Consider the following 18,584-nt stretch of genomic DNA (forward strand, 5'->3'; position numbering starts at 1 on the left):
TACGCAGCCTGGCTTGTGAACCACCCCAAACGAGCCAACAGCAAGCCGTGGGTTGCCGAGGGGGCTTGTTCAAGGACAATAAAATGTGGTGCGGGGTTCACAAGCCGCCCTGCGGAAAACACGTGGCGTTCAGGCATCGCGACGTCAGGTACAAGGCCAAAGGCCTTGAAAGTAGATTATTAGGAATTAGTTTTAGAATGCCAATGTCTCTGCAAGCTTGTCTCACAGGAGTAGCTCACTCCCTGTCGTGGCCTTGCAGCTGTAAAAGGTTTCCCAGGGAACAGGGGTATGGTGGAAAGGCTGGGGCCCGTTTGGGAGTGTTTTGGAAAGGGGGGGGCACTTATTGAAGGAGTAACTCAGATGGTCGCGTCACTGTAGTGGGTTGGTGCAGTCCCGCCCTGCTGCCACAGTTCTTCGTTATCCAAAGTCCAAATAGCAAAGCGTCCATATGCAGCGGGCTCTCAAAGTCCCAAGTGGAGATGGAATCATAGAATCGTAGAGTTGGAAGGGGCCTACAAGGCCATCCAGTCCAACCCCCTACTCAATGCAGGAATCCACCTTAAAGCATCCCTGACAGATGGTTGTCCAGCTGCCTCTTGAACCTCCCTAGGTCACTGGTTCCACTGTCGTGCTGCTCTAACAGTCAGGAAGTTTTTCCTGATGTCCAAAGCAGGAGTGAGAGATGAAACCGCTTATAAGTCTGTGTTCAGAGCCACTTGACAGGCAGGTCCTCTGACCTGTAAGCCCTGCCCATGGGTCAGCAGGGCGGGACTGCACCACCCATGAAGGTGACGCGGCCATCTGAGTCGAAGTCCAAGATCGCCGCAGGGCTTTGGGAAGGCTGACACAGAGCAGCCCGGGGTAGATGGGCTTCAGTCTGACTCTCATGTCCCTGCCCCCCGGGGGCGTCACGTTTCCCCACCTCAACCAGTGCCGCTTGCTGGTGTTGGTGTGGCAGCAGATGGCGTCGTACTGGTCGGCCAGCCAGACAATGAGGATGATGTAGAAGGCGGTGGTGGTGTCGTTGAAGAACTCAGACATGATCGCCTCCATGCCTGGCGGGGAGAAAGGACACACGTCAGCTGGGGGATGATGGGGACTGCAGTCCGTTGGAGGCTGGATTTACGGCTTCGATCGGGATTGGATACCGACAAAGCGGCCTGGAGCAGGACGCGCATTTTAAGGAGGAGAGAAATCGCGGAAGGGGGTGACGGCCAGGGCGCCCCACGTCCATACCTAGGACCTCCAAGCGGGCCGCCCCACACCAACTGAGCCTCCTCCTCCTGGGAGGCCGACGGCGTCCAGGGGACCGGGACCGCCTCCTTACCTACTAGAGCCAAGATGACCGTCAGCAAGGGAGCCGCGGGGAAGGCGATGGTCATGTTCATCTCCAGCATCTGCAGCAGGTCCACTGGAAAGGGGAGAAGGCGCCAGAGCTGAAAGAGGAGCTCCCAAATTCAACACCCCCCGTTAAAAAGATCCTAGGCCAGGAGCCGTTGTTTACTGGAACCACCAATGGCTACCTGGTGGTCTCCAGAGGTTGTGGACTCCAACTCCTATTTGCCCCAACCAGCAGGGTCGGGGGGGTAATGGGAGTTGGAGTCCAGCACATCCGGAAGGTGCCGCGTTGCCTGTCCCTGGGCTAAGGGGACCAATGCTCTGATTCCGTACAGCTGGGCTGTTCGTCCTCCCGCACGGGCTGCCTTTTCATCTCCGTGAATCTCCGGCTAAAACTAGAGAACGTGGGTCGAACGTCTTCGGCCCAAGGGCCTAAAGCTCCATTTTCGGGGGCCGCGTTTCGTAACCACGGCTTAAACACGCTCGCTCGCTGCTTGCTGCGAAAAGGCGCGCGGCCTGGCCACGGTTTAAGGTGTGGTCTGAACACGCCCACCGGCGGCCGAGGAAATAACCAACGAGGCCCTCCACACCGCACGATAAGCAGCCGTGGTTCAGAACAGCCAACTCTGCGCAGCGGTGGCTATTTCGGCCAAACAACCAACCGTTGGTTAAAAAAACCTCCCTCCACACCACACGATAACCCGTAGTGGGTTAAACGGCCAACCGTGGACTATTTAAACCACGGATGGTTATCGTCTTGTGCGAACCCAGTCAGCGTCTACAGTTCCGTAACCTTTTCATTGTCCGTCTGACGACGACCATTTTGTCGATTTTTTTGCGTGGGCTGTGTAATAAAATTTATTTTTAAAAAATCAAAAAGCCCTAGGGAATGGCCTCGCTTGGGATAAGCGGTCTCAATTCGAGAAGCCCGTATGTCAACAGCATGGAGCCCACTCCGGCGTTCGGTTCATTTGATTGAACCATCACAGGCCCACTAAAACAAACCAAAATCATATTTATACTCCCGTGTTCAACTCCCCGCTGTCTCCTGGTTAAAAGGATCTACGCAAGTTGGACCGGAGAAAGGCTGGACACCTCTCTCAGTACAGGGGCAGCGTGGCACATTCCTACAGATGAGGGATGGAGACCCTCAGATGTTGCTGGGCTGCAACTACCCTCACCTGGCTGTGGCTGATGGGACTTGAAGTCCAAACGCATCTGGAAGGAGGCACGCTCCCCATACATGCGAAAGTTTTTTTTGCCTCTGAAGGGTTCCGGCCTGAACGAACGCGCCACTGCCGTCATGTAGCCGGATACCAAAAGGTAAAGTCTCATTCGCTCCAATGCCCCCCTCCCCAAAAGCAAGGAGATGAAAAAAAACCCCGCACACAGAAAGGTAGAGTATCAGGAAAACATCTAGGTTAGAATGCGCCCAGTTTCCTGCAATTCCACCCCCTTGCAGGCTCTAAACAGCGTCATGCAGGAACACTTCAACCACGAGCTGTTTGCGTGAACCTGGCTGGCTTCCACCAACCTGGTGCCTTCCAGATACGCTGGACTGCAATTCCCAGTATCCCCCAGCCATTATGGCTGGTTGGAAAGTGCCAGGAGTCCCGACACTTCTATAGGGTACCAGGTCGGCCAAGGCTAAAGTAGGCCATCGAAAAGATTTTTATGATTGCATTTAATAAAATGCAATAATAATAAAACAGAGTTAATAAAAATATTAACTTTGCCGTTTTAAATCCGTGTTTTAAATTTGTATTTCTGCGCTGCTGCTGATTTTATCCCGGTTGAACTTTCACATTGTATTTTATATCATGGTTTTTGTTTGTTTGTTTTATACTTGGAAAGGTTTTAATTTTTGTGAACCGCCCAGGGAGCTTCAGCTATTGGGCGGTATAAAAATGCAATAAATAAATAAAATAAATAAATAAAAATATCCTGCCTTTTTTCCTCCTAGGAACCCAAAGCAACATACATAATCTTCCTCCTCTCCATGTTATCCTCACAACAACAACCCTGTGAGGTGGGTTGGGCTGAGAGTCTGTGACTGGCCCAAAGTCACCCAGTGGGTTTCCATGGCCGAGAGGGGACTCGAACCCAGGTCTCCCAACTCCCAGTCTGTCACTTTAGCCACTACACCACACCAGCATCAGGCGAATGCCCAGGGTTGCGGACAGTGGATCCCTCGGTTCTGACTCGTTCCGCAATCCAGGGCTGTAGGACCTGGTCAAAACCTCCACCCAGGGTCAGGAAGAGGGAAGTTGCCTTTCTGGGCCCTGGGCAGGCCGCCTCCACCTGACGTACGGCTGCCTGGACTCTTCATACCCTGACATCCAAGCTCATTCCCAGCCCTTCTGAAGGGCACTCGGGCGGCAGAAATGCAGCCCGGCTGGCGATTTCTTACCAATAAAAACGAAGATCTGGTGATGGGAGTATCTCAACAACATGGAGACAGACAGGGTCTGAAACGAGAAGGGCAAGTAAGAATCCCGGGAGTGTGTCCCTCCACACTCCCCAAAGGTAGGGAAGTGATCCCCAAACATGGTGATAGAAGAGAAACATCCATCCTTCGGCCTGAATTAAAACGAAAAGCACGGTTCATTCAAGCTCCCCAAAGGTTCGCTTTGAGAATGTTCAAGTGCAGGAATTGCCCGTCCTCCACGGAATTTCATTCTTCCGTCCTCATTTCCCCGTGCAAGTCACCCTTCTGGATGCGTCCTCGCAAAACAGAGGTTGTCTCCATGAAGAGGACAAAAGAGAACCCAGACTTATGCAATATGTTCCCGGGGAAACCCAATGCTGCCAACGGGATTAATGTGAAGATGTAGGCTGGGAAGTAGCCGCTCGCCTAGGGAGAGCAAGGAATTGCCTCCAGGCGACCAGGATGGAAAGGTTTTGTGAATCAGAAGAGAGAGGATTCTTTCCCCGCCTGCAGCCTTTTGACTATAGATGGCTAACCCTACTGCCCCGTTTTGGGAGAAGGTATTTCAGATGATCAATCAGAATCAGGTTCAGAACTAAAAGACACAGTGCCAGACATCAGCCAGCCTGGACCAATGCGGGAGGAAGCTCTCACGGGCAATTCCCCAGCTGCGAGTCAGCCCTCTCCAGAGCTGATCTCCTCAAGTTATCCTACACACTCAGGGGGAAGTGAGGTTTCTTCCAGAGGAGAGCACCCCGACAAGCTAGCTGATGCTAGGGTCCACCGGAAGCTCAAACGCACGGGGCGGAAGGAAGGTGTGAGAAAGTCAGTTTGATTACGCCAGAACCTGCCTCCGCACCAGGCGCTCTGAAGTTACGGGCGTTTGCGAAGTAGCTTCTTTTTCTTCTTGAGCAGACAGTTGTCTCGCTTAGTTTGCATAGTTTTGCCTAGGGGGACGTTTCCAAGAGGTTAAGACTCTCTTCAGGTAGAAGAGACCTTCATTGCTTAATAAAAGCTTTGTAGATTACTTAGCAAGCCTCACCATTTGCCTCCCATCAAAAGCAGGAGTGTTCTGAGAAACACGGCAAAAATACTCACAAAGATCACCATGATGACAAAGGCTGCCAGGTATGAAGTCCTGGCCATCCACATGCTGATGAACCGGTAGTGTTCCCCAGAAACCACGTTGCGGAGGAACCCTTGAGCGGAGGAGGAAGGAGGCGTTAAGATTAGGAAAAACCGATTTGAGCCGACGTTTCCGCAACGGTCCGGCGGCCCCCGCCCTCTGGAAAACCCTCCCTCGTGCGGTTTCGGGAGGCAGAAAAAGTAACAACTTTTAAATGCCTCCGAAAAAGTATCTTTTTAAACAAGCCTTCCCTGGACTGCAACTTGTTCTGGGATTTGTGTGTGTGTGTGTGATTTCAAAGTTTTAAAATGGATTTTATGGTTTTAGTTGTGAACTGCCCAGAGAGCCTAGGCTGTTGGGTAGTATAAATATGTAATAAATAAAATAAAAAACGGACTGAGGCCACCTGTGCTTTGCTTGGCTGTGGAACGCTTTCGTATTTTGAGAGCAGTTGGAAGTTGGAACCAAGCAACCCACGTGACCGATATCAAGTCCAAATTCTTTAATTTGGCATAGCCAATTGTGGCTTTTATTAGCCACGGGGCGGAGCGGGGAGAAATCCAATCAATAAATAAAAATGCAATAAATAAATAAATAAACCTGCTCATATCTTAACCTGTGTCCCTGACCCTTGAAACCTTTGGCTTCTGAGGTCTCCACAACATTATCTTCAGAATCACAGGGACTAGGAACTTGAATGCTGTTTCCCCACCCCAGGAAGCCCAGGGCCCTTGGTGGGTTTGGATTTGTGTACAATCCCTTAGCCAGGACACAAGGTAGAAGCACCAGTAAATTTTAAGTGGGAACCACAACGTGATCCCACTGATAACACACAAAGTACAACCTAGGTGAAGCATTTGTGTCTTGCTCCTTTTTTATTGAGTTGAGCTGCTTTGGGGCACAATGATGGCCCGAAAAGCGGGCTAAAAATGTAGGAAATAAATAAAAACAATTGTATACTGCAGACACACATGTATGTACCATCGTAAGGGAAAATGCTTGTCAAGGCTGGGACCAAGCAGCTATCACAAGCACTATGAGCACAATTTCGCACACACACACACACACATACAATCAACTCTCCCCCACCCCGCTTAACTGAATATTTTTTTAATTGAATTTTTCCAAGTAACAATGAACAGCACCAAACTCAAAAACATCACATGTGAGTCAATTTCTTCACAGTCTTTCTGATCGCTCAGTTTCTCTATTTGACGCAAGAAAGATTATCCGATAAAGTCGTCACTCATCATCCTAATAAATCACGCCGGAGAGTTCCGTGGGTCTTGGGAAGTTGTCATGTACTATGAGGAGCAAATGAAAGAACTGGGCAGTGGGCATGTTTAGTCTTGAGAAGAGAAGACTGAGGGGAGACATGACAGCCCTCTTCAAATACTTGAAAGGTTGTCACACAGAGGAGGGCCAGGATCTCTTCTGGATCCTCCCAGAGTGCAGAACACGGAATAACGGGCTCAAGTTACAGGAAGCCAGATTCCAGCTGGACAGCAGGAAAAGCGTCCTGACTGTTAGAGCAGTATGACAATGGAATCAGTTACCTAGGGAGGTTGTGGGCTCTCCCACACTAGAGGCCTTCAAGAGGCAGCTGGACAACCACCTGTCAGGGATGCTTTAGGGTGGATTCCTGCATGGAGCCTCAATGGCCTTGTAGGCCTCTTCCAATTCTACTATTCTATGATTCGTGTATTGGAGTCCATATGAAGAGATAGTTAACTCAACTGTGAAGCCCATTCTTGTCAAAAATCCACCCACATTTGTTTTTTGTTTACCTTTATTCTCTTCGTTTTCAGCCAAGGCCTTCACGCTAGACATAAGAATATCGTCGTAACCGAGGAATTCATCCAGCAAAAGACGGCTGAACCTGTCCCCAAAGCACTGGTCCCGGGTGGGATCTGGTAGCGGATTGAGAAAATAATGAATTGGGGAGGAAAAGGGGGTGAGAGAGAGCTGAACGTTCCAGCGAGAAACACTGAGGATCAGGATTATATTCATTTCATATCTACACTGCGAAACCCCTGGCAGCTGGCTGGGTTCGTGGGGATGCACGGAATGTTCCAAAGCATGCTAACTGCTGAAGGGGAAAGGGCTGGCTGTCGTGAAGGAAGCGGAGGATGATTTGTTTAGAAGGAAAACTTCCACAGAATTCAGAGAAGGGGGAGCTCTTCTCTATGATCCCCACAAGACAGCTTCAGCAGCAGCATTTAAGGCCTGGAGAGTGGACATCTTATACATCAGCGTCCCCTCTAAGCTTTCGTAAGCTCCCGCTGCATTTTTTTTAAAAAGGCTCGCTAGGTTTATTCTCAGCTCATTTTCCCAGCCCCCTTGAATGCCTGGGGTCAGGCGGATAGAAATATTTTCATCATCGTAACGCACAAGCGGGAGCTGCAACGGAAAGTTACAGAGCGGGATAAACCAGCCGCTCCATTCTCCCGCTGTCTCCACCCCAACCATCAGCGCTCCAGGGCGACTGGACTCACTCAGCTGTTTTTTGGGGACCTCCACCCATAAGGTTCCCCCGTCAACTTCCTGTTAAAGTACCCCTACCAAATCTCCCCCACCCCACCCCTACGGTCGCTGCCACAAACGTCGGGTTTCCTCCAAACCTAACCCTAAATGAACGGCATTTGAAGAATGAGCTTGGAATTTGCACGTGTGGCTTCGCAAACGATTCTGGTAGGTAGGTAAAGCTTTCTCGTTTCAACCAATGGTTACAGCAATCATAGGAAAAGCAACGCGAAAACAATGCATACATTCTGCAAGGTCAGAAATTTTGCTCTATACATTTGGGCTGTCAGAGCGAAATTTGCCAAGTCTTGCTATTGCACGTAAACAAAAAAGTATATTCATTCTGAATTCGGACCAGCTGGACATTTTTCTCAATAAAACAATCTAGATATTTAGAACGGATTTGGGAACAGACAGGGCAGTAAAGCGAATAATGAGGCAGATCGCCCATTTTGCCACTACGGCAAGGGTGGAGTCTCGGGGCATCAGGAATTTTATTGAAACGCAGACAAGCTGGAGCGTGTTCAGAGGAGGGCAATGTGGATGATCAGGGGTCTGGAAACAAAGCCCTGTGAAGAGAGACTGAAAGAACTGGGCATGTTTAGCCTGGAGAAGAGAAGGTTGAGGGGAGACATGAGAGCACTCTTCGAATACGTAAAAGGTTGTCACACAGAGGAGGGCCAGGATCTCTTCTCGATCCTCCCAGAGTGCAGGACACGGAATAATGGGCTCAAGTGACAGGAAGCCAGATTCCAGCTGGACATCAGGAAAAACTTCCTGACTGTTAGAGCAGTATGACAATGGAATCAGCTACCTAGGGAGGTTGTGGGCTCTCCCACACTAGAGGCCTTCAAGAGGCAGCTGGACAAGCATCTGTCAGGGATGCTTTAGGGTGGATTCCTGCATTGAGCAGGGGGTTGGACTTGATGGCCTTATAGGCCCCTCCCAACTCTACTATTCTATGATTCTATCACTGCTGTTTTCATTTGTGGCATCTTTAATCGGGCAAGGGCCAATCTAAATCGAGGGTTAGAAATTAGAATCAGGTAGCGCTCATGTTCAAATTGAAGCTTTGTCTCTGCAAACCAAGGTGCTGTCTTATTACTTGAGACTGCACAGAGATCCATTTGGATCGAAACACTATAGACCCTCTCCTTGAAGACCTCTTTGCTGCGAGCTAAATTCAAAGTAGTAAAAATATTGAGAAGAAAAACCATCAGAATGAATTTGAGGAATCCGTTTCTGAAACCAAGATGGTGTATTTGACAAACTGGCTCTCTGGTTGGAGGGGGGAAATAGGTCTTGAACCAGTAGCTAAAGGCCTGGATGGCGGTGATAGATTTGGCTGCTATCATCTGTATCCCAGTTTGCCCGAAGAAGCTTCCGACCAGCGAAGGGCCAATTGGAGCAGCAAAATGAAGGCCGCTTACCCAGGGTCACCACCATGACGGGGATGCTGAGGCGCTGACGAGTGCTTTGGGATAAGCGTAGGAATCCGTATTCAAAGGAATACTCCACGATGTATTCCTCCTGCGGCCAGACTGGAAAAGGAAGCAGAGAACGGCCAGTTTTGGAAGGTTGTGGGGTGGCTGGTATTCACCGACAGACCTGTCCACCTCTTGCACATTTGTCAACTCGTCATTTAAAGCCAGCAAACAGGAGTAAATGAAGGATATGTTTAACTGGAGAGAACGGAAAAGAAGAGGAATCTTTGCCGGATCAGCCCAAAGACCCGCCTGGTCCCACAAAAGGCTTCCCCTCATGGCCAACCAGGGAGGTATAATGCCTTGGAATGTGGAAGTTCAGAGAACACCCTACATAGCTTTGTACACTAGTACAAGAACTTTAAACCTGGCCCGGCTAATACAAGAACTTTAAACCTGGCCCAGCTAATACAAGAACTTTAAACCTGGCCCGGTAGCAAATAGGCAGCCAGAGCAGTTCCCTCAGCAAAGGAGTTACATGCTGGAAAGAGGCAACAGCCTTCTGCAAGACCTCCAGCTTCCGGAGCAGCTTTAAGGGCAGCCCCACACAGAGCACAGTGCAGTAATCCAGCCTTGTTACTTATGCCTATACCACCGTGGCGAAGCTGTCCAAAATATTTCTAGGCGGCCTGTCAGGTCAGGAGCCCTCCCATGGCGTCGTTACAACAATAACATTCCTGGAATAAGAAGCAATGGCATAATAAAAGCAGCAAACCCACCCACCCCAAAAAACACCCCACAAAGAACACCACCCCATGAGAGAAACCCCTACAACCCAGTCCAAGGAAACATAATCATGGGAAGGCCGGTGTAAAGGAGTACATTTTCAGGGCCTTTCTGAAAGCCTGCAATGGGAGGGACCGGAAGAGCCTTGAGGGCGACTTGTTCCAGAGGTGAGGGGCCACTGCAGAAAAGGCCCTCTCCCGTGTACTCACCCAACTAACCGCCCTCTCATAGGTGAGGGCATAAGTGAGAAGCATGTTTCGCCTGGAGAAGAGGAGATTGAGGGGAGACATGAGAGCACTCTTCAAATACTTAAAAGGCTGTCACACAGAGGAGGGCCAGGATCTCTTCTCGATCCTCCCAGAAGGCAGGACACAAAATAACGGGCTCAAGTGACAGGAAGCCCGATTCCGTCTGGACATCAGGAAAAATGTCCTGACTGTTAGAGCAGTACGACAAAACATCAGGAAAAGAGTCCTGACTGTCAAGAGTAGGACGGCAATGGAACCAGTGACCTAGGGAGGTTGTGGGCTCTCCCACACTAGAGGCATTCAAGAGGCAGCTGGACAGCCATCTGTCAGGTATGCTTTAGGGTGGATTCCTGCGTTGGACTCGATGGACTTCCAATTCTACTATTCTATGATTCTGTGATACTAAGCGCCGCTCTTGCTGATTTTAAAGCGCCAGCTGATACAGGGGAAGCCGGTTCTTCAAATAATTTTGCCCCGACCATTTTAAGGCTTAAAAGGTCGAAATGGTCACAGGGCTGTCATCTGAAACCGTAGGGTCTAGATGAGGAGAGCAATCCTACAGCCTCTAGAAAGTGTTGGGGTGGGAGTGGCATAGGATAGTTCAGATTCTTGGGCCTGAAGTCGGTGTCGGTGCTCTGACCTTGGACTCAGGAGTCTGAGCTCATCATGCCAACCCGCCTCTCCAAGGTCACAAAGGCATCCCGGGAGAGGACAAAAAGAGTCCTGCAGTCAGGGCTGGGGAGGCCAGCTCCCGAGGAATCCTCTGCCCTCCCCAGCCTCCTTCCCTCCCATTCTCCGACGCCTCGGCTGAACAGGCGAAAAAGCCTCCGAGATAGAGGGATAATAATAAGATCCCTGTTCCAGAGCGAATATGCCCCTGTGACATGGGAAGCCTGGAAACTGAAGCCCATGTATTACTCCACTGTCCTTTTTACCGTGACCTCCATAAAGAGCTTATTACCCCAATCCTTTTTTTTAAAAACCTGGGAGATCTGAAGCATTTTATTTAAAACACCTATTATCAGATCAGGACCCTCTGATTACCCACAATGTAGCACGATTCTGTGCATCCTGCTATCACCTGCAGAAAAATTATGATAAACCGAGGATAGTAACCTCTGCTATTACTATTTCGTTTATGACATTTTGAGTTTCAGACACATGACTCTCGTTCTTCCGTCTTTAGCAGGACTGTCTTTATAATAGTTGTAATTGTAGTTATTCTAACCTGACGGTTAGAGACTTTTGCCTCCCTGTTCTTAATTTGGCTTGTTTTTTTATAATTACTGCATTTTGCTTTTATCATGATTGTATTTCTAGTTATTTTTATTTTTCTGGTCTATGACCGTAATAAATTTTGATTGATTGATTGAGATGGAGGGATAAGTTACGGGGTCCCCTCCGGGACGGAGCCCGCTCCTTCCGCAAGGGAAGCCTCACTTGTGGAACCGGTTTGGAGAGAGAGGGGGTTAACGAAACGCTGAAAGGAAACGCTGAAAGGAGGTGGTCAAGACGAGAAGTGGGAGCAGTGCTGCCGTGTCTTTACCTGCTTTGGCTAGCATCTCAAATTGGGACACCGTCTCGCTGAGGGGCTTCATACCTTTAGGAGCCGCCGGCTCGCCGCTGAAGGAGAACTCCTGGCTTTCGTTGGGAGCCAGTACCTTGGCACTGCTGAGCCGGGCCGGCTTGGCGAAGATGTTGGGCTCAATAGCCAAGTCAAACTGCCGGAGGGGGAAGAAAGGAGGAGGAGGTGGGGAAAACAACCACACAGACACAAAGGAATTAAAGAGGGCGCGGGGAGCGAGTTCAGATTCAAACTGGCTCCACGACAGAGACAGAGGCAGCCGGGATTAACTCAAGGTGTCAGCTCTGAATGGTGAGTCCCCGTGCCCTGGGACTTCCGCGCCCGTCTGAGGGCCGAGTTTTACGTCCCCTCGTTTCGGGGTGGGGTGTCCCCAGAGTTATCTCCTTCGAGAAGATGCAGCTGTACCTCCCTAGGCTGAGAAACGCCGGGAAAAGCACCCGCTGAAAATTGTGGCTTTGCTCAAGCTTGTCTAATAATTCGACTTGTAGAGCAACTCTTTCCATTCCATGATCCCTCTCAGCCTCTAGCCTGCTTATAGCCTCCCCTCCACCACCTCTTGACTAGAGATGTGAAGGACCAGAAGAAAACTGGAAAAATTCAGTGGGGGGGGGAACAGACAGATGGACATTCCCCCCCCAAGCCCTTTTTGTTTTTTTCTGAAAAAATGGGGGGGAAATGAAGAAAAATGGATTATGGAATGTTTTATTTTAGCATGACAAATAAAACGTTTAAGGCATAAATAATTTTCTTTGTTACTAATGTTGATGGTTTCTTCTGTTTGTTTGTTTTAATTGTCTTTTGCCTGCTCCTCATAAACTGGCAAAACCAAAGAGGTTCCTTACAGTTCAGGCGTTCTTTACAATTCAGGAGCTTGGAGCAACATTGGTTACCAAAAAAAGAAGAAGTAAACTTTTTTTTTTAAAAAAAAAAAAGTAAATTTGATTTGTAGTAATAGTTTGAATACACTGTACTTTTAAGATCCCAAATGTGTTGACTTTATGCCAAACCAACTTGGACATAATTCCATTTTATGTTCCCAAAGTAAAAAAAGTGACTTTCAATCTGTAAAAAGTGCTAACATTGCAAAAATATTTTCAATTCCCCCCGCAAAAAAATAAAATAATCCAGGTTTTTTCCCCCAGGGTGGCTCCATGGCTTCTCCATGGCTTCAAAATTTCCAGAAATTTTACGTCTCTACTCTTGGCTAGTTAGGCATTACGTAACTAGCCACATCCTCTATGGGAGCCATTTTGTGGTGGCGCCCTAGAGCAGCTCCTCAAATTCCCAAAGGTGCCCACCAGTTGAAATCCGTGCACAAAAGGTTTGCAGAAGTACAAAAAAACTTCATATGGGGGGGGGGGATGCTAAAAGGCGGGGTGAGGGGGGGGAACAGCCAATGAGGACTGGGCATGTTCACCGACCACAGAAAGCTAGCTGTCTTTTGGAAGGAGTGGAGGGTGGCTATGGAATAGAGTACTGTGAAAAAGGGCCCGGATGTCTGGCTGGCACCCTGTGAGTTAGGTCTACTAACAAATACAACCACTATTAGTATCGTTTTAGCACCATAAATACTGATCGGTACGGCTCCACCGGTTTATTTAATCCCCTTCTCGGGTTACCCGCAACGGAATGGATAAAGGAGAAAATTTAATGGAATTAAGACCTAAATTAAGCGGATTCGGTCAGCAGGGAGATCCCGGGCATCCCCGGTGCCAGCTTTCGTTTAAGCAACTCAAGCCGTTAATTTTGTCTCTCAAGCCCTTAACGGACTTTGCTCCCGTTCCCTCGCAGGGGATGAGGATTTAGGGAATGATTTAAAGATGGCAGATTCCTTGATGCTGGGCGCAGAGAATTTGGAGGAATCAGAGCAAAACAACCGACAGTATCACCACGGCCACCGTCAAACTCAGCTCTGTGATTCGATGAAATCGTAGCCCGATGCATTTAGAAGAGCTTTCGATCTTAGGCGGGAGAGAAAATAAAAGAGAAATAAAACAGCCCAGCTTCTCTTACATCCCCGTGCTGCACTGTGTCCGAGGAGGTCTCCCGAAATAAGGGGGTGCGAAAAAGCACGGGAAAAGGCGCGGGGCACGGCCAGAGCGCCCCACTTCGTACCTTGACGGAGCTGTTTTCGAACATCTCCACGGTCATCTCTTCCTCCTCCTCCTCCTCCTCCTCCTCCTCCTCCCCGGCCGGCGTCTCGACGACCATGCCCGGGAACCGGTCGCCCTCGCAGAACTGGAGGAAGATGGGGGCGCGGCTGGAGTTGCGCTGGATCTCGACCCGTAGAATGCCGTCCCGCGGCCACTTGTCCCGCACATGCTCCAGGCAGTTGATGGGCGAGCGGGAGAAGGCAATGTGGATGTAGGCCAGGATGAAGAGCACGAAGAGAGCCTGGGAGGGGGGGCAAAGAGGCAGGGGGTGGGTGCACGGCTATAGGATATGCACGGTTAAGGTGGTGTTAAAAATCGCTCCAAAACCTTGAAGCAAGCAAGCAATCTTATTTATTTCTAATGTGCTCTGAGAGCAGGAAGAAAATAGATCTCCAGATGTTTCGGACTTGGCTCCAAGCATTCCTGAGCACTGACCATGCTAGCAGGGTCTTCTGGAATTGGAAGTCCCAAACATCTGGTCAGCTACCTACCTAATGCCTAATGCCTACCTACCCAATACCTACCTAATGCCGGTTGGTGGCCCAGCTACGCCCCAATCTAGACAGAACCTGAACCTGGCTTCAGTTGTCCACGCTGTGGTAACCTCCAAGTTAGATTACCGCAATGCACTCTACGTAGGGCTGCCTTTGAAGACGGTTCGGAAGCTGCAGCTCGTGCAAAATGCAGCAGCCAGATTGATTTCGGGAACCAGAAGGTTCGACCATATAACACCTGCTCTGGTCCGCTTGCACTGGCTGCCTGTATGTTTCCAAGCCCAATTCAAGGTGCTGGTTCATAGAATCATAGAATAGCAGAGTTGGAAGGGGCCTACAAGGCCATCAAGTCCAACCCCCTGCTCAATGCAGGAATCCACCCTAAAGCATCCCCGACAGATGCTTGTCCAGCTGCCTCTTGAAGGCCTCTAGTGTGGGAGGCCTTCAAGAGGCCTCCCACACTACACCTATAAAGTCTTTTTGACCTATAAAGCCTTACACAGCTTGGGACCACAATACCTGACAGAACCCCTCTCCCGACGTGAATATACCCAGTCACTACGTTCAACATCTAAGGTCCTCCTCCGGGTGCCTACTCCGAGAGAGGCTCAGAGTGTGGCAACGAGGGACAAGGCCTTTTCAGTGGTGGCCCCCAGAATGTGGAATGATCTCCCTGACGAGGCTCGCCTGGCACCAACGCTATCTTTCCGGCGCCAGGTTAAGACTTTACTCTTTGCCCAGGCATATGGCAGCACATCTTAATCACCCGCATGTTTAGGTTTTTTTAATGGTTTTTAATGCTTTATGTGTGTATGTTCTGTGTTTTAGAATTTTAAATTTTGTATACTTGTTTTTATCTCAATTTTAGAATTTCTGTAAACCGCCCAGAGAGCTCTGGCTATGGGAGCGGTATATAAGTGTAATAAATAATAAATAAATATAAATAAATAGTCCCCATTGGTGATTAACCATCGTCCACAGCTGACCAGAAAAGCTTTCGTAAAACTGGAAGAGAATTCAGTGGCCTCCTTCTCTCTTAGGGCATCTACGCCATAAATGATTAAAACAGTTCCATGCGGGCAAACAGCGTCCTGTCCCGTCCTTAAATGTTGTGGTCTTTCTTGTAAGCCCGGCTAAGTACTCAAGTAATGCGAAATAGGCTTGGAATTTGAGCAGCATAAAACTACTATAAATAAATAAATAATTTCCCCACCTCCCGTTATCAAGTCATTGGCTGTGATATTAGCAAGTTGCTTTGACTCCCATGAGAAAATTTAACGGAAATGTTCTTTTTAAAATAAGAATCCAATTAAAAAATGTTTATAAAAAATGCACCCATCACTGGCTCTTTTTTACTGTGGCCGTGTGTGTGTGCGTGCTTTTGTGTTTTATACTTTTATTCAATGAATTTAATGATCATTGTTGTTGTTGTTTTTCAGGGAAAGGCCTCACAGGCTTTTATTCAAAAGCGGGAGAGATGAAATATTTGAAATCAAATTACGATTCGATTTTTAAAGTTCCCGGAGCTGAGCCAAGCAAACCGTCTCAGGCGGGAGCCGTCTTGCGGCGTCATGATTGCAGTGTCAATCAAGGCCCCTATCCAGCGGTATTCTCCACAGAGAGTGGTGGATTCCTCACGTGCAGGAGCTCTTCCTCTCTAAACTATCACCTTGGCTGCTTAAGGCTGGCGGCTCAAACGTCAGTGGGGAGGTGAATCCATTCCGGGTTTTAGTCAGAACTCTAGAGAACTATAGCCTCGCTACAGTGATCCATGCTCTGATAACCTCTTGCTTGGATTACTGCAATGCGTTATACGTGGGGCTGCCTTTGAAAACGGTCCGGAAGCTTCAGCTGGTACAAAACAGGGCAGCCCGTTTACTAACAGGGACTGGCCGGCGAGATCACATTACGCCAGTCCTTTTACAACTTCATTGGCTGCCAGTCCAGGTCCGGGCCCGATTCAAAGTGCTGGTATTAACATTCAAAGCCCTAAACGGCTTAGGGCCAGGTTATTTGAATGAACGCCTCCTCCCATATTTATTTATTACACTTATATACCACCCCCATAGCTAGAGCTCTCTGGGCGGTTTACAGAAATTCTAAAATTGAGATAAAAACGAGTATACAAAATGTAAAATTCTAAAACGCAGAACATACATACATAAAGCATTAAAAACCGTTAAAAATATACATGTGGGTGATTAAGATGTGCTGCCAAATGCCTGGCCAAAGAGGAAAGTCTTAATCTGGCGCCGGAAAGATAGCAGCGTTGGTGCCAGGCGAGCCTCATCAGGGAGATCGTTCCATAGTCTGGGGGCCACCACTGAAAAGGCCCTGTTCCTCGTTGCCACAATCCGAGCCTCTCTCGGAGTAGGCACCCGGAGGAGGACCTTAGATGTTGAACGTAGTGACTGGGCATATTCACGTCGGGAGAGGCGTTCCGTCAGGTATTGTGGTCCCAAGCCATGTAAGGCTTTATAGGTCAAAACCAGCACCTTGAATTGAATGACTCTCCCACACTAGAGGCCTTCAAGAGGCAGCTGGACAACCATCTGTCAGGGATGCTTTAGGGTGGATTCCTGCACTGAGCAGGGGGTTGGACTCGATGGCCTTGTAGGCCCCTTCCAACTCTGCTATTCTATGATTCTATGAATCTGAAACATACAGGAAGCCAGTGCAAGCGGACCAGACCAGGTGTTATATGGTTGAACCTTCTGGTTCCCGAAATCAATCTGGCTACTGCATTTTTCACGAGCTGTAGCTTCCGAACCGTCTTCAAAGGCAGCCCTACGTAGAGTGCATTGCGGTAATCTAACTTGGAGGTTTCCAGAGCATGGACAACTGAAGCCAAGTTATCCCTGTCTAGATAGGGGCGTAGCTGGGCCACCAACCGGAGCTTGTAGAAGGCACTCCGCGCCACTGAGGTCACCTGAGCCTCCAGTGACAATGATGGATCTAAAAGAACCCCCAAGCTACAAACCTGCTCCTTCAGGGTGAGTGCAATCCCATCCAGAACCGTTAGAACGCCCCCCATATGTGCCTGCCCAGACCTTAAGATCATCCACAGGGGTCCTTCTCCGTGAGCCCCTGCCCAAGGAAGTGAGGCAGGTGGCTATTAGAAGCAGGGCCTTCTCTGCTGTGGCACCCTGGCTGTGGAACGAGCTCCCCAGAGAGGTTCGCCTGGCGCCTACACTGTACTCCTTCCATCACCAGCTGAAGACCTTTTTATTTTCTCAGTATTTTAACACCTAATTCAACTTAAATTTAAATTTTGCTGTTTTAATTCCGTATTTTTAACCTGTATCAATTTCTGCTGTGTGGTTTTATCCTGGATGTGTTTTTATATTGTATTTTTGTATTTGTGTTTTTAGACGGTTATGCTTTTTTATGGTTCTAATTTTTGTGAACCGCCCAGAAAGCTTCAGCTATTGGGCAGCATAAAAATGTAATAAATAAATAAGAAATAAATAAGAAGCTCCTGACTGAAACCTGGAGCGGATTCCCTGCCGCGCTGCCATGGGAGACACCAGCCTCCACTGACCCCTGCCCATCACTCCTGAGGACTCGAAAAAACACCCGTTGAAACGAGGGCGGGGGGGTGGGAAGAGATCTCCTTCACCCCACGCTATTGAGAAATCTAGCAGCCCAGGGAGTCACAGGAAAGATTGGAACTTGAGCTAAACCATGAAACCACTGTATCAGATAGGCGGACCGGAGAACTCCCCAGAGATAAGGTAGCAATAAAAGGATTAAGGTCACTGCACAATCCTTTTATTTAACAGCACATTTTAACGCAGGAACGCTGAACCTCTTTTACCCCCAAAAGCTCTTGGGACCCGCATTCCCGTGGTGGGTAGGTCTGAAGGGAGAAGGGGCAGAGCGAAAAATACAGGCCACCGAGCGTTAGGAGAGAAATTTCACTAAGCGTTAGGAGAGCGCTTTTAGGATGGGGGGAAAAAACTCCAGGAAACACTTGACTATCTGGGGAACCCTCAAACAGGTTGACCACCGGCGTTTCATTCAACAGCACCATCAGTTGGCCTTTTTCTTAGGGGGCAGGAAGGACAACGAAAGGAACAGATTGAGGTGATCACAGGGCGTGATGCCAGGGAATCATGTAGTTTTGTAGCTAAGATTTAATTAGAAGTCGTCTGGAAGGGTTTGGGCCCGTTCGGTTTGCGGAATAGCAGAATCTGTGCAAGCTTACTGCTTGTCGGATTTCTCAGCGCAGAGATGAGGGCGGGAGGGAGTTGCCCTAAACCCCATCCATTTTGAAAGGCGGATGGGGGGAGGAGGGGGTGGGGAGGAAGTGGGGGGAGTTGAGACACGACAGCTGTGCTCAAAGCCCGGTCACAGTGAAGACACCAAAGTCCCCTTCCCCACGGAATAGGACAAGATCTAATGGGCTTAAGATACGGGAGGGGAGATTTCGGTCGGACATTAGAACCTTCATAAAGGTAAGGGATGTTTAACCACGGA

General features: G+C 49.0%; 1 protein-coding gene across 3 annotated transcripts in view; it reads right to left on the bottom strand.

The window, feature by feature from the left end:
• The window catches only part of TMEM259 (transmembrane protein 259), a 28,748-nt gene that overhangs the window by 5,713 nt on the left and 4,451 nt on the right, over window positions 1-18,584 (bottom strand). For 2 of the 3 annotated variants that reach the window (XM_063146929.1, XM_063146930.1), the window contains exons 3-10: window positions 13,574-13,852; window positions 11,420-11,594; window positions 8,846-8,956; window positions 6,680-6,802; window positions 4,865-4,965; window positions 3,749-3,806; window positions 1,328-1,411; window positions 923-1,055 (exon numbers count right to left, since the gene is read on the bottom strand). In XM_063146929.1, the coding sequence (XP_063002999.1) occupies window positions 923-1,055; window positions 1,328-1,411; window positions 3,749-3,806; window positions 4,865-4,965; window positions 6,680-6,802; window positions 8,846-8,956; window positions 11,420-11,594; window positions 13,574-13,852 (1,064 nt within the window). The remainder of the gene's footprint in view (window positions 1-922; window positions 1,056-1,327; window positions 1,412-3,748; window positions 3,807-4,864; window positions 4,966-6,679; window positions 6,803-8,845; window positions 8,957-11,419; window positions 11,595-13,573; window positions 13,853-18,584) is intronic. The other variant, XM_063146931.1, reaches the window with a different exon arrangement.

This window comes from Elgaria multicarinata, chromosome 23 (genome assembly GCF_023053635.1).
Source record: "Elgaria multicarinata webbii isolate HBS135686 ecotype San Diego chromosome 23, rElgMul1.1.pri, whole genome shotgun sequence".
NCBI classification, from domain to species: domain Eukaryota; kingdom Metazoa; phylum Chordata; class Lepidosauria; order Squamata; family Anguidae; genus Elgaria; species Elgaria multicarinata.